General features: G+C 57.3%; 2 protein-coding genes across 2 annotated transcripts; both read left to right on the top strand.

Moving 5' to 3' along the window:
- The first annotated feature begins 263 nt into the window (after positions 1–263).
- Positions 264–4,363, top strand: FADS6 (fatty acid desaturase 6). Its single transcript, XM_065735508.1, has 6 exons — positions 264–624; positions 1,371–1,537; positions 2,001–2,181; positions 2,837–3,024; positions 3,398–3,577; positions 4,174–4,363. The coding sequence occupies exons 1-6, from the start codon at positions 303–305 to the stop codon at positions 4,321–4,323; spliced, it is 1,188 nt and encodes a 395-aa protein (XP_065591580.1). The 5' UTR covers positions 264–302; the 3' UTR covers positions 4,324–4,363.
- Positions 4,364–5,613: 1,250 nt separating this feature from the next.
- Positions 5,614–12,681, top strand: FDXR (ferredoxin reductase). Its single transcript, XM_065735650.1, has 11 exons — positions 5,614–5,802; positions 6,511–6,606; positions 7,645–7,767; positions 7,888–8,001; positions 8,323–8,424; positions 9,446–9,553; positions 9,775–9,859; positions 10,490–10,689; positions 10,997–11,176; positions 11,654–11,819; positions 12,508–12,681. Exons 1-11 carry the CDS (start codon positions 5,614–5,616, stop codon positions 12,636–12,638), a joined length of 1,494 nt encoding a protein of 497 aa, XP_065591722.1. The 3' UTR covers positions 12,639–12,681.
- Positions 12,682–14,110: the final 1,429 nt, after the last annotated feature.

The following is a 14,110-nucleotide window of genomic DNA, read 5'->3' as shown; positions in this document are numbered from 1 at the left end:
ATGCTTCCTCCTCCTCCTCCTCCTCCTCCTCCCCTGCCGGCCCCGCTCCTCCCCCCGCACCTCCGCGGCGCCGGGGAAGAGCAGCGTGCGGGGCCGGCGCTCCTCCGCGCCCTCCTCGGCTTTGGGTTTTCATTATCGTTATTACTGATTTCACCCCCTCGTCCTTCAGCCGGAGCTGCGGAGCCCGGCGGCAGCGCTGGGGTCTGGGGGACACGGGAGGGACGAGGCCGGGGCTGCGGGCACCGCCCCGCGTGTCACCGCCCCGCGTGTCACCGCCCCGCGCCGGCCGTGCCGGGCAGGGGATGGCTCTGGAGGACGGCGGTGCGGGCGGGCGGAGCGGGCGGCATCACTGCGGCTGCGGGGGGACGCGGGACGCCCCGCACCGGGACGAGGCGGCTCCCGATGTGAGCGGGACGGGGCTGACGGCGGAGGATGAGGAGCTGTGGCCGGAGCTGAGCGACGGAGATGTGACCTCCGGGGCCCCGCAGCGGGCGGGGAGCGGGGAAGCGCTGATGGCCGAGCTCTCGGCGCGGGTGCGGGAGGTGGTGCGGAGCAGCAGCTGGTGGGAGAGGCACGGCGTGGACATCTGCATCCTCACCTGCAGCCTCCTAGCGCTGCCGGCAGGTAAGAGCTCCGGCTCGGGGGTCCCGCTGCCTCCTCGCTGCTTTCGTTGGTGATGCAGGGAGCAAGGGACTGTGGTGGAAGCCTGCTAGCGGCCTGCCAAGCTGTAACAGAAATGCCACGAACCCGCTGCCCTGTGCTGGGGCACTCTGACCCCGCTGCACAGCTGCACTGTGCGACAGAAGAGAACTGGGGTGGGGAGGGCACACGGAGCTGGGCAGGGAACCGTGGGGTTTGGGTGAGGGTGCAGTGGTGGGCGCAGGGGGTGCTGGGCTGGACTCGCTGGACCGATTCTGCTTTTGAGCACCTGGGGCTGCTGAAATCATCACGGAAATGTATTTGTCCCCAGAAATATCCTGTCCTAAATGAGTCCATAAATCTGCGTAGGCACAAAGTTGCCACAAGTCTGTCCCACAGTACGGAGCCCCGTGGTTTTTGCAGTGAGCTCTCTCTTGCACACATCCTGGGGTTCCTCTGGCTTGCACCCGAAGCCGGGCAGTGGGGGTGTGCAGGATGGGGGCAGCTGGGTGCCTCCCTAGCCATGCCTGCTGCCATCACAGCTGGGAGCTCAGCCTCAAAGCATGCTGTGCAGGGGTGCTGCCCGGCTCAGGCAGTTCAGATACCTGTAATTATGACTGAAAAACAAGTTTACGGCAGCAGACAGTGTGTTCTGATGTGGGAGCACTGCTCAGCCTTGGCTGTGAGCAGACAAGTGCTGGCTGAGCCTCTGCCCCGGGCTTTTTCTGCAGGATTCCTGTGCCTGCGTTCAGCCCACGCTATCCCTTTCCTGGCGGGTTTCCTCACCCTCGGCGTGGGATATCACACCCTGGCTGTGAAGGGCAGCCACCTGGCCAGCCACAACGCCCTGACCAAGTCCAAGTCCTGGGGCAAAGTATGGGCTGTCTTCTTCATCGAGGTGAGTGTGATTTGCTGGCCCCCAAAAGCCCCATCAGCACCTCACCATTAAGAAGTGGGAATACCGCCCGTGGATGGGAATGAGTGGTGGGGATGGTTTCCAGTGCCAAGCTCTTAAAAGCCCATTTCCATCCTGTTTGGAGCCTGTGGGGGGCAGAGCATCACCCACGGTGCCTGACACTCACGCACGGCTGCTGACATCACTTCTCTATCGAATCACAGAATCCTATGGATAGGAGAAGCCCTCTAAGGCCGTCCACCCCCCTCAGCCCACCCCACCACCCCCACTGACCACGTCCCTCAGTGCCACATCTCCGTGGTGCTGAGCCCCTGGGGGCTGCCCCGCTCCCTGGGCAGCCTGTGCCGGTGCATTGCTGCTCTGAGGTGAATTTTCTCTTACCCAACCTCAACCTCCCCTGCTGCAACTCAAGGCCATTCTCTCTCGACCTTTCTCTCCCACCCAGTTCTGCTCAGCGTTCACAGCCGAGCAGGCCAGCTACAACCACGTGAAGCTCCACCACGGCTACACCAATGTCATTGGCCTGGGGGACTCCAGCACCTGGAAGCTTCCTTTCCTGAACCGCTACATCTATATGTTCGTCGCGCCCCTCGCCGTGCCCATCATAACCCCCCTGGTTGCACTAGGTGTGTGCCTTGGGGTGGGATGCTGGGCATGGTGAGCTCACTCACACCTCTGCTTTCTGTCGGTGCTCAGAAATGCCTCAGAGTTTCCTTTGGTCAAACACTGAAAGCTCTGACAAAAGCCCTCATGAGCTTAAAGTGCTCCAGATTTGTTTTCCTGTAATTTGGATCTTTGGCCATAGCAAGGCTCGGGTGGGTGGGTCAAAGGGAGCATTGCAGTGCTGCTGGATGTTACACGGTGGTGGGATGGGGCACTACAAGCAGACAAAGCAGTGACTTGGAAGAAATAACAGCGCCAAGAAATGGCCGAGGGAGAAATGCCCAGGAGCTATTGATGGGCTATTGGAGCACTGCCCCGGGCAATACCAAAACTGGAGACGGTCACTGGGCACTAGGGGTGAGGATGCATCCAAATCTTACAGCTCGAGTGTCCCAGCACCTGCCCTAATGCTGGGAGGGGGTCCTGCATGGGGACACCTCCAGCCCCCAGAATAAGCATGTCAGGAGGTTGGAGAAGACCACTGAGATCATGGAGTCCAACCCCAGTCCATCCCCACCACGCCTGCTAAGCCACATCACTAAGTTTGGGAGGAGAAAGGGAGATGAAGAGCGGATGGGCCAGCAGTGTATTCCAGTTCTCCTTTCCCTGCTGGCACAGACTTGCTGAGGAACGTGGAGATGAGGGCCGCTCTCCGCACTGTCTGCCTCGTGTTGCTGGGGCTGTGCTGCCATTACTGTCTGCTGCGCCATGTCTCGGGCTTCCAGTCGCCGTGGTCTGCCTTGCTGTGCATGCTGCTCACCCGCTCTCTCCTGGCCCACCCCTACATCCACGTCAACATATTCCAGGTGGGAATGAAGCTCCGAGAGGTCCCAGTGGTGCTGGGCCTGGAGCTTGTCCTTCCAGGCTGTCATCAGTTCAGGTTGAGCAGCCCTGGCTGTAACCTCCACTGTGCTGATGTAATGGGGACAGTGCAGGGGGAAAGCCAGGGTGGAGGATCAGGAAGGGCTGGGTGATGTCATTTTGTGGCCTACGAGGCTCGGGGTGTTGGTGTGTTTGCATTTGAAGATGCAAATGGAGATGCAGCTCCTGGGCTGGAGGGAGAAGGCTGGCCCAACAGCTTGGGGGGTTCTGTGGGGGCACGGGGCCTGAGGGTGGTAGATCTGCGTGTGGTGGACTCATGGTAGGAAGGTGGAGCGACCCAGCGTGCCTCTCCTGCAGCACATCGGCCTCCCCATGTTCGCGGCCAATCGGAAGCCCAAGCGCATCCAGCAGATGAGCCTGGGCGTGCTCAACCTGCCCCGCAACGCGCTGCTGGACTGGTGCTTCGGCCACTCGCTCATCAGCTGCCACGTGGAGCACCACCTCTTCCCCAGCCTGTCCGACAACATGTGCCTCAAGGTGAGCGGGTCCCAGCACAGCATCGTGCAGGGATCCTGCTGCCTCTCCACGTGGGATGCATCTCAAGTACTGTGCAAACTGTCATGATTTCACCTGGGGTCCGTGCCAGGCTCCAATAGTTTTGGTTGTGCCCATGCCTGCTTCCCCAAGGGATGCATCGAAACTTTGGGATGCTATCTGTGGCTGGAGGAGATTCAAAGGCTGGGATTTCCATCCCATAACACCTTATTTTCAATCTCCTTTATGCATAAGAATGAAGCTGTTGTGAGGAGGTTGCATTAAGGAATTTCGTGTCACAGAAGCAGCCTCTTGCCCCTCCTGTCCCTGTCACACAGGGATGAATGCAGGCACAAGTGGGATCAGGAGGGCCAACCCTCATTAAAAGCCTCGTTAAGAAATCCATCCTAATTCTACAAAGGCATGTGCCAGGGAAACTCCCTGTATTGCTGCAATTGGATACCACCTTCCTCTTAATTTTCACAGCCAGGTTGTTGCAGCTCATGAGCTTCCCGCGCCCCACGGGGGATGGCTGCTTCTCCTGGGCAGGGCTGTGCTCCGCTCCAGCCTGCAAATGCAAAGTCCCTTTGTTTCCACAGATCAAACCCATCGTGTCGCAGTACCTGAAGGAGAAGCGGCTGCCGTACAACGAGGACACCTATGCCTCCCGGCTCCAGCTCTTCCTGCACAAGTACGAGGAGCTGATGGTCCACGCTCCACCCATCACAGAGCTGGTGGGCATCCAGTGAGCCGGGGCCGAGCCGCTGCAGGAAACGTTCCTCCCGGTGTCCTGGTTCCGGGCTGAGCAGGGAGGAGCTGAGCAGCGCAGGGACTGAGAGGGGTCTGCCCCCTGGAGATGCTCACAGACAGGATTTGGTTGTAATCGCTCTGCTTTCATGCCTGAGGAGGGCAAAGCAAAGCCCTGCTGGCTGTGTGCTCACTGGGCAGGAGCAGGCGCTGGGGACACGTCAGCGTGTGCTACTCAGGAGCTGTAGGAAGACGCTGGGGGGCAGGGGGTGTCACTGCTGCTGTGCTTTACCTGAGCGGGGTCGGGGGAATCAGCCTCTTCTGGGAATAAGGATTTGGCAAATTCAGCTCAAGTTGTTGAAGTGGATCTTTATTTCAGCTTTTTGTCATTGGAGGAATTCATGGGGGGATCCCACGTGGGAGCCTGAGGGGGCACTGGGCAGTGCTGGGGATGCTCAGCTTCTGCTTACGATGGAGATTCCTGGGCCCTGTGCTCAGCGTGCCCTGCCCCTTTCAGCGGCTGCTGCTACCATGGCTGAGTGGGACTGCAGCCCCAGCGCGGCGTGGGGGCTGGAAGCAGCCGCGGGAACCCACCCTGCTCTGTGCAGGGGCACAGGGCCAGCTGCCTGCCGTAGCAGGAGCTGATTTCCAAGACGAGAAAGCGTGTGGCTTTTACAACCCTCATTAGAACTAGCTTCTCGCTGTGAAATCGGCCTTAATGGCTTTAAAAAGCCCTTTTAGTGCTTGTCTGCGTGCCTTGGCAGCCGCACAACCCCTAAGCATCTTCTGTGCCCAGCAAACGGGCTGCGGGCGGGGGCTGGGCCCGGGGCTCCTGCTGCCCCGCGCTGGGGAACGAGCAGGAAACGAAACGGACACTGTGGGGCCGGGGCTGGGGCGGCTCCGCGCTGCCGCATCCTTTGCAGGGAGGCTGTGCGCGCTCCGGGTTCGGGAGTGCCATTTCGCTTCACAGGAGGACGGTTTAAAAGCCCGCCCCGAGCTGTCCTCCTCCTGGACCCCTCTGCAGCTCATCGCCCTCGAAAATAAAGAGAAACGCCATTCGGAGCCGGAGCTGCGCGGACGCGCGTCCCCAACCGAGGTACCGCGGAGGACTTACCCACAGAGAGAGCCGGCTAGAACGCCGCCGAGCGCGCCCTTCCGGTCTATCCCACTTCCGGCCAGCCGCGCGTCCCCATTGGCTGCCGGCGCCGCGCCGCGGGCTGGAGGCGGTTCCGCCTCGGGGATCTGGGCCCGGGGGACGCGGCCCCGCGCTGCGCTCCGCCACCCGCGCGGCCATGGCGGCCCACGCCCGCGTGGGTGCGTGCTGCGGGGCGTGGAGCCCGCGGCTCGGCCCCCGTCAGCCGCTCCGTCCCTTCTCCCCCGCAGGTCTCCGGCGCTGGCTGTCCTCGCGCGCCCCGGCCCCTCGGATCTGCGTGGTGGGCAGCGGCCCCGCGGGGTTCTACACGGCTCAGCACATCCTGAAGGTAGGGGGGCCTGGGCTGGGGTCCTCCTGCCGAGGGGGGGCCCGGGTGCTCCAGGGATGTGGGGGGCGGCTCCGTGGGTGCCCGTCCTTACCCCGGCAGGGTCTGATGCTGCTCAGAACAGCCCTGGCCCCGCAGTCATCCTGTTACTGTAGGGCTGAGCGCTGCCCCGGGGTCATTTGGGCCGAAGTGCAGCCTGGCCGTGGGGCTGTGAGTTACGGCCCAGTGATGCCGAAGGATGAAATGCCTCCCTGTGAGGACAGGCTGAGCAAGCTGGGGCTCTTCAGCCTGGAGAAGAGAGGGCTTCAGGGACAACTGAGAGCGGCTTTCAGTGGTTAAAGAGGGGCTATAAGAGAGGAGGCAGACTGTTTAGCAGGGTCTGCCACGAGGGCAGTGTGGAAGCAAGGATGTGGGATGGGAGTGAGGAGAGAGCCCCCAGAAAGTATGTTTGTTGTCTGTACATTCTCTGCTGCATCTTGCAGTCTGAGCTGGTGGGATCAGGTAATGGCTTGTGTGTAACGGAGCTTTGAAGAGTCTGGAGCAGGATGTCTTCCCTTCTCTTCATCAGTTTCTGGCTACAGGATTTTTGTACAGTGCTCCCTCTTGCCCTGCCTTTCCCTCAGCAGTGGGCAAGCAGTGTGCATCCCTCCTGAGCTACTGGGCTTTGCAAGGCCTTTCTGTTCTCATTCCTCAGCCTTTACTCTCTTTTAGCACCATGACCTGGCACAAGTGGACATCTATGAAAAGCTGCCTGTTCCATTTGGGCTCGTCCGTTTTGGTGTGGCACCAGATCACCCTGAAGTGAAGGTCAGTGCTGACTTCCTTCCCTTGTCCACACGTTTGAACATGGTGGTGAGTACAGGCCAGGCACTTGGCCTCGTGGCTCACTTTGATCAGGGGCTGTTGTGTTGGGATAGTCCTGTAGTGTCTTCAGAGCCTTAATCTCACTTGCCTATACTCAGGGTGTGGCTTGGAGATAGGGAACATCTGGCTTCAGGGCTCTGAACACAAGGTCAGAAACACAGAGCAGCGAGTGCTGCTTTGAGATTGACTCACTGTGCTGTTCACATTGGCCAAGGACGAGGAGCACTGGGCTGCACCAAAAGAAGTGTATCTGAGGTGGAGGTGGTTGCACTGGGAGGACGTGGGAGATGCAGATGCAGCAGTATCTTGTGATGGTTACCCCATTTAATATCAGGAGATTGTCAGACCAAAATGCGTGCACCTTTTTGATCTGACAAATGGGAAGTATGGCCATAAAGGATATATGTGAGTTTGGGGTAACTGTTCCAATCCACTGTACCTATCATACCTATAGGTCATACCTATAGGAAAACAGTGGTTCTGCTGAATAGATCTGGTCACTTGGAAGAAAAGACTTGGTGTGCTGACCTCCCTCGTGTCCTGTCTTGGTGTAGTGACTTTCAGGAAGGCTTGAAACAAGCAGCAGGGTCTGGCAGGCAGCACCCTGAAAGGAAGGGGTTGTATGACAGGGCTCCCTTGTAAGCCTCACCCTGGGAAGGGGTTGTCTCCCGCAGCGGGCTTTATCAGAGGGGCTGAAGGTATTAAAATGGTCCCATCTCCCCCAGGTGGGTGCAAAAAATAGATTTTTGTTTCCATGAGGGGTGGTGGAAACTGCGCCAAGTGCCCTCTACGTTTATCTCACAGTGAGTTAGTTATCTGTGACTGCTGATAGATAAGCGTCTCAGAATAACCAAATCAAAGACAGGGAGAGACATTTCAAGGCTGAGAGGAACGGGGTCAGAGGCCTCCTGTCAGCGTGGACCTTGGACAGCTGTGTTCTGAACGTAATGTTGCCTGTCTGATCTTATTTGATCTCGGCAGAATGTGATCAACACGTTCACACACACTGCACGTTCAGATCGCTGTGCCTACTATGGGAATGTCACCGTGGGCAGGGACGTCACGGTGGGAGAGCTGCAGCAGGCGTACCATGCTGTGGTGCTGGTGAGTGAGGGTGGGCAGCCATGGTGTGTCCTGCCAGCAGCAGTTGCCAGGAGGGGAGACTCGGGTTTCAGTATCAAACCCTGCGTGTGACAGCTTTTCTGTCTGTGTTCTTGTTCACAGAGTTATGGTGCTGAAGGCAGCCGGGTTCTGGGGATCCCAGGGGAGAACCTCTCTGGGGTTTACTCAGCCCGAGCCTTTGTGGGATGGTACAATGGACTGCCTGAGAACCAGGATGTGAGTACAATGGTTTGTTTCCCTGCCTTTCCTTCCCATGCTGCTTCTGAATACTAACATCCAGCTCCAGATTAAATCCTGAAAGGACTGCAATTGGAAAAGATTAGTGGGAACCACGTTAAATCCTTAGATGGTAGAAATGTGAACAATTTGCACATCAGTGGGGGCAGATTAGCTGGCTCTGTAGGTTGGCAGCGTGTTTCGTCCAGGTCAGATGGGGACCCACAGAAGGGAATTTGGGTGGTAGGCGTGGGTCCAAGGGGATGGATGTCATAGGGGCCTGGTGAACTTGCTCATGGAAGGGCCGTTTGCTCCCTGCAGCTGAAGCCTGACCTGAGCTGTGAAACAGCACTGATCCTGGGCCATGGCAACGTGGCTCTGGACATCGCCCGCATCCTCCTTTCCCCACTGGATTTTCTCAGGGTGAGTCTTGGGGTGCTATGAAGGCAGGGGGTGACTCAGGGTTGCTTTCTGCTAGGTGGGTGCTGGTGTTCTCTGGTTTCAGACAACTCTTAGGAGAGAGAAATTTGGTTCTGCTGAGAATGTACTTCCTGGGCCCTCGTTGTCTTTGGACTCGTTCACCAGGGAAGGCTGTTTCCCCACAGTCTGTAGTGTATGAACAAAAGTATGGAGCCATTCTAGTACCTGAAAGTTGAGCTTTATTTCCCACAAGAGTTAAAGGAGGAGCTGCTTGCTCTTCACTACCACCAAACCAGAGGCTTCTTCTGTTTGTTTTTTTCCTGGTATAGCTGTGGGCAGCAGCCTGGCTCCTGATGGCAGCACTGGGCACACTGGTTGCTGTGTGCCTCTCCTGCTGCTCTGCTCCCCTGCAGGCAGCTGGTGTGCTCCGGCTGCTCTGCACAGCTGCTGCCCCAGATGTTAGCAGCAAGGGCTCTCCCTCCTGGAGAGCTGCCATGAGGTTGGTTACAGTTGTGCAATAACTTTCCTGTATTAATATCCAGATTAAAAAAAAAGCAGTAATAAAAATTGGAGGCAGCCAGTGGTAATTCTTTGTGCTGGTGCTTGGAGCTACCTGGTTCAGGCAGGCATGATTTAAGCAGTGTATTCTATTGGATTTCACCTAAGTGCCTGTGTATCCTGAAATGGGAAATGACCCAGCAGCAGCTACAAGCATCCCAAAATAAAGATCACTGGGAGGCTTTGCTCTGTTAGACCCGTGGTTAACCTGCTGTGGTGGATGGCCTGGGGCAGTCTCAGGAGGTGTTGACTCTTTAACTCCTGCATGATGTAGCCTCGGAAGGTACATTCAGTGATGAGGGACTAGCTGTGTAAATAGCTTTGTGCAAGGGTGGATGACTGCCCAGGCTCTGCATGTGCAGCCTGCTTTTTTGCTGATTTTTCACCTTCAGATATTGTGCCTTCTTCCTGCTCCCTCCAGATCTGACCTCATCCCACTCTCCTGTCATGTGTCTTTGTCTTGCAGAAGACAGACATCACTGACTGCTCCTTGGCAGCTCTAGCCTGCAGCAAGGTGAAGCGTGTGTGGCTGGCTGGGAGAAGGGGGCCTCTCCAAGTTGCTTTCACTATCAAGGTAAGGCTCTCCCTTGAGGCAGTGCTGGAGGTCAGTGTTCTTCTCAGGGCTGGACCCCAGGCTGCCCTCGTGCAGTGGGGAGAGGCATTCTGTCAGTGGGTGTGTGAGACTGGGTGTCCTAGTTCCCGCAGCCGTTTGCTGCCTCCCAGTCCAGACTTGCCTGGAGCTGCTGGATGCTATCTCTGCACTGGAGGTAACATCTCCCTGCCTGCGATTCCCAGGAGCTGCGGGAGATGATAAATCTGCCTGGTACCCAACCTGTCCTGAACCCTGCTGACTTCACAGGCCTCGAAAATGCTGTTAAAGGTGAGGAAAGTGTGTCATGTTCCTCCAGACAGGGACTCACCTCGACAGTCGAGCATGCAAGAGATGCCCAGAACATGCATCAGAATCTCTTGTCCTGTGCATGGCTCGTGGAAGACAGGTGCTGTGGCTTCTTCTCAGAGTGACAGAAGGCCACGAACGGGAGAGAGCAGCCTGTTTCTCAGTTTCTGCAGCAGCACTGTCTTTTGGAATGTAGTTGCTGTCTGATTGATGAGGGCAAGAGGTTTGGGACAGTCGAGGGAGCCTTGCAAGAGAGATCTCAAAGCTGTTGATTTAAAAGCTTCCTGCAGTGTTAGAAAACACTGAGCTCAGGGATGTCTGGAGACTTGCTCTCCTCCACACACTGCTGCCTTTGAGCGCCAGCAGGACAGCATCATTGCAAGCTTTGCTTTGTGTGTCCCCACTGGCCTCAAGCCTCAGGAGCTCTCCTGGTTACTTTGACTTCCTATTTGTCATCTCAGAGGTGCTGAACTCTCTTCTGCGTGACAGACTCTGAATAGACATTCACACATCGCTGAAAACTGCCTTGATGTGGCCATGCCATGTCCTGAGGGGCTTTGCTGACATTCCTTTCTGACCTGAAGGTCCCTCTTTCTCTCTCTCTCTTCTTAGATGCCCCCAGGCCCAGGAAACGACTGACTGAGCTGATGATCAAAACAGCCCTGGAGAAGCCCAGGGAGAAAGCAGCCATGGTGCAGGCAGCAGTCCCCAGGCAGTGGGGCTTGAAGTTCCAGCGTAGCCCCCAGGAGGTGCTGCCCACTGCTGATGGGACGCGGGTGAGGGGCGTCCGCATGGCCCTGACCCGCTTGGAGGTATGGCTCACGGGGTCCTCCTGGGTGCCATGCTGGCCCTGGCAGGGCTGGGGATGGAGCAGTACATCCCTGCAGCCCTCGGCAGCTGTTGTCTATGAGATGGCTTCACGTCCTCTGGCTGACTGGGGAGGCTCGTGGCAGGCTGCCTTGGAAGCTGGTTTTACCACCAAGGACCGTTCCGTTTTTGAAGGGAGCTGTTTCCCAGCTCTGCTGCAGAAGGGCCTTTAGCAGTTACCCTGTGAATTGAGGGTTCCGGCAGTGTCTGGTGACTGTCTTACAGCCAGCAGCCTCTTCTTTCCTCTCTCAGGGCTCGGGTGACTCTGCCAAAGCTGTCCCCACGGGAGATGTGGAGGAGCTGGAGTGTGGGCTGGTGCTCAGCAGCATTGGCTACCAGAGCCTGCCCCTGGACCCAGCAGTGCCCTTCGACACCCAGCACGGCGTTATCCCCAACAGCTCGGGCAGAGTGAGGGGTGCTCCAGGTCTGTACCTGCAGGGACACCTGTGGTGTGTGTGGGGCATGGCTGGTGTGTTGGGGCCTTTAAGGTGGGAAGCTTTGCTCACGGAGGGCACCAACACAAGGCAGCTGTGCAGTGGAACAGGAAATCAGCTCCCGCTGTCACACTTCAAAACCTGACTCGGTCCCAGCTAGCATTAGAGACGTGTAGTTTTTAGCAAACAGTGCTGAAGGGCATGTTTGTCTTTTGTTTTATTAGGCCTTGGAGTCTTATTACTGAAGCAGTACGGCCCATTTGGCTGCTTGGTGCTAAGTCTGGAGGTACACAGATTCCTGTGACAGCACTGTCAGTACTGTACTCTGTCCCCAAAGCAGGGGTGGATTCTGCTGCTGCCTGCAGCTTGATGTGACATGCAGAGCTGGGACAGGGCAAGAACCTGCATCCAGGAGGGTCTGTGGCAACATGCCAGACTGAGCCTGGCTGCTGTGTGTGCCCACGCAGGTCTGTACTGCAGCGGGTGGGTGAAGAGAGGACCTGTGGGTGTGATCGTCTCCACCATGAACGACAGCTTTGACACTGCCCAGTCTGTGCTGGAGGATCTCCAGGGGGGTGTGCTGGATGTGTCTGTCCCCAGAGGAGGTTCTGGGGCTGTGGGTAGCATCCTGCGTAGTCGAGGTGAGTGTGTCAGCCCCTGCAGCATGACGTGTGGTGCAGACAGGTGCTGGATCTGGGGATCCTGGGCAGTGTGTCCCACATGCTGCCTCTGGGAGCCAGTGAGGGAAATGGGTCGCACTGTTTCATCGCTCCAAAGTGCAGGGAGAGCAGGACTTGGATTCTCTCAAAATTAGCATGGTTGCAGGGGTCAATGACTGCTTTCTGGAAAAGGCCATTAGAAGTAGCATGGACCCCGGGCAAAATGCCACTGTCTGTGGTGTGGGCAGCGAGTTACTGCTCTGGTTTTCCTAGCAATCCTTCCAGGCAAATTGGGGAGAAGGTTAAAATGCCCAAGAGGGTCATTTACTGCTGCAGTGTTTAAAGGCACTCAATTAAAGCGTGTGTTTGCCTCTTAAGTGTCTGAGGTTTAACAGTGAACTGGAAGTGTTTTGTAAGTGTTTTGTCCCCTAAGGTGGTGCTGTGCTCACTGTTATGGCTCACAAAGGTCTGACTAATCAGATTTGACTGGAACCCGCCATCTCTCTGCTCACGGTGCTAGGAATTATTATTCCTGTGTGATGCTGAGGTCTGATGTGTGTTAGAAAAGGGCAGGGTTTGCTTGCACATCAGTCCCTGCTAACAGGGAGGTGAGGCTGAACTTGTTTTCACGTGGTTGACTTCTCGGTCCTGTCTCTCGCCATCACCCCAGGGGTCCGTCCTGTTTCCTTCTCAGACTGGGAGAGGATAGATGCTGCTGAAGTGGCAAGAGGCAAAGCTGCTGGCAAACCCCGGGAGAAGATAGTGGATCTTCAAGAGATGCTGCAACTGCTCGGTCACTGAAGCTGCAGGGATGGGACTGTGGCACTGGTCACCCAGTGCTGTCCCGGGGGTGAATGTGGCACTTGGGACCTTCAGGTAACAAGGAACCCTGTGTCTGTGTCTGAGTGACTCAGAGCAGCCGAGGCTGTGGGCTGGCCCACATCGCTGCAGCCAGCTGTGGCTCCTGGAGGTGATGTGTGTTGCCTGGGTCCTTCCAGCACTGGCAGATGGGCCCGAGCAGGTGAGGGGAGATGTGTGCTTGGCAGGAGCCTTGGCCTGATGCTCTCCCCTTGGCAAGAGGCTCAGAGAAACTGTCCTGTGTCTTACTGCCTCCCCTTTAAGCCTCGAGCCTTCTTTGCCTTGTCATCTGTGTGAGATGCTTTTTATTTTTATTTTTCTTATAATAATTGTTTTTAAATAAACCCTTCCAGGAAAGACAGTCTGGACCTGCCACTCGAGTCTGGCTGCTCTGTGACTGCCTGGTGCTCGGGAGCTGCCCGAGCACGTCTGCTGCAGCTTGTCCCAGGGACAGCCAGCTCCCTGCGCAGGGGGCAGTGCTGTGTGCCGGCTGGGAGCTCTGACAGTGGAGGCCGTTTGCATTCTGCCTTCTGCAGTTATCCCCAGTGAAGCCTGGGCTCTAGCTGGTGGGGTGAGCGGGATGGCAGGCGTGCAGCTGCCTGGTTTGGGGTCACAGTGTGTGCTGGTACCTGCTGGGGCTGAACCGCGCGGCGACGCCTTGCTCCCGTTCGCTTTGCTCACTGTTGGTTGGGATTTTTTGCCTGTGTGTTTTGGAGCTTATTAAATGCTTCTCTTAGCCTAAATTGACCGTGGTGACGGTGTCAGGGTTTAAGCCAGCTTACAAGCTGCGAGCAGTAATCTCCTGTTCATCCGTGGTGCGGGGGCTGGGCCGGCGCGGCCCCCTCCCCACTGCCACCCGCGCTGCCCCTGAGCCGCGCGGTCACCTCTGTGTGATTGGGGCTGCTCCGCGCTCTGAGCTGTGTGAGCAGTGAGCACGGCGCTTGTGGCTGTGCTTTAGAAACAAATCAGGCTGTGATGGAGGCAGGAGGTAGCTCGGGGCAGGGCAGATGGCAGCGGCTGTGTCGCTTCCACGCTCAGCTGCCCTCAGCTCCGCAGCCGTGCCGGGGGTCGTGGACTGATCCCCCCCGCACTGTGCCCGTGCCTGTCTCTGCTCCCAGGCTAGGCAAGGAAGAACAGTGGCATTTTTTTTTCGGGTTTTTTTTTTCCTTTTCTATTTAAATCTCATTTGCAAGATCATTAAGGAACTCAGGAAATGTGGTACTGGGAGCTCGTACGCAAACGAGCAATAAAGCTTTTGTCGAACATCTGCTTGTGTGATGCGGCTCTCCTTACGTCTCAGGGCTGATGCCATGCTAATGCTGAACTCAGGCAGCAGATTACATCAGCTCTGGGTTCAGGGGTGGATGGATGCTTTGGGAACCGGGCAGTGGGGGTGAGGGGACGTGGTGAGGGAG

Source organism: Cyrtonyx montezumae, unplaced genomic scaffold (genome assembly GCF_038088225.1).
Source record: "Cyrtonyx montezumae isolate F1298 unplaced genomic scaffold, pur_monq_1.0 scaffold_19, whole genome shotgun sequence".
Classification (NCBI taxonomy): domain Eukaryota; kingdom Metazoa; phylum Chordata; class Aves; order Galliformes; family Odontophoridae; genus Cyrtonyx; species Cyrtonyx montezumae.
The sequence above is the reverse complement of the archived record's forward strand: the minus strand, read 5'-3'. Positions and strand labels throughout refer to the sequence as shown.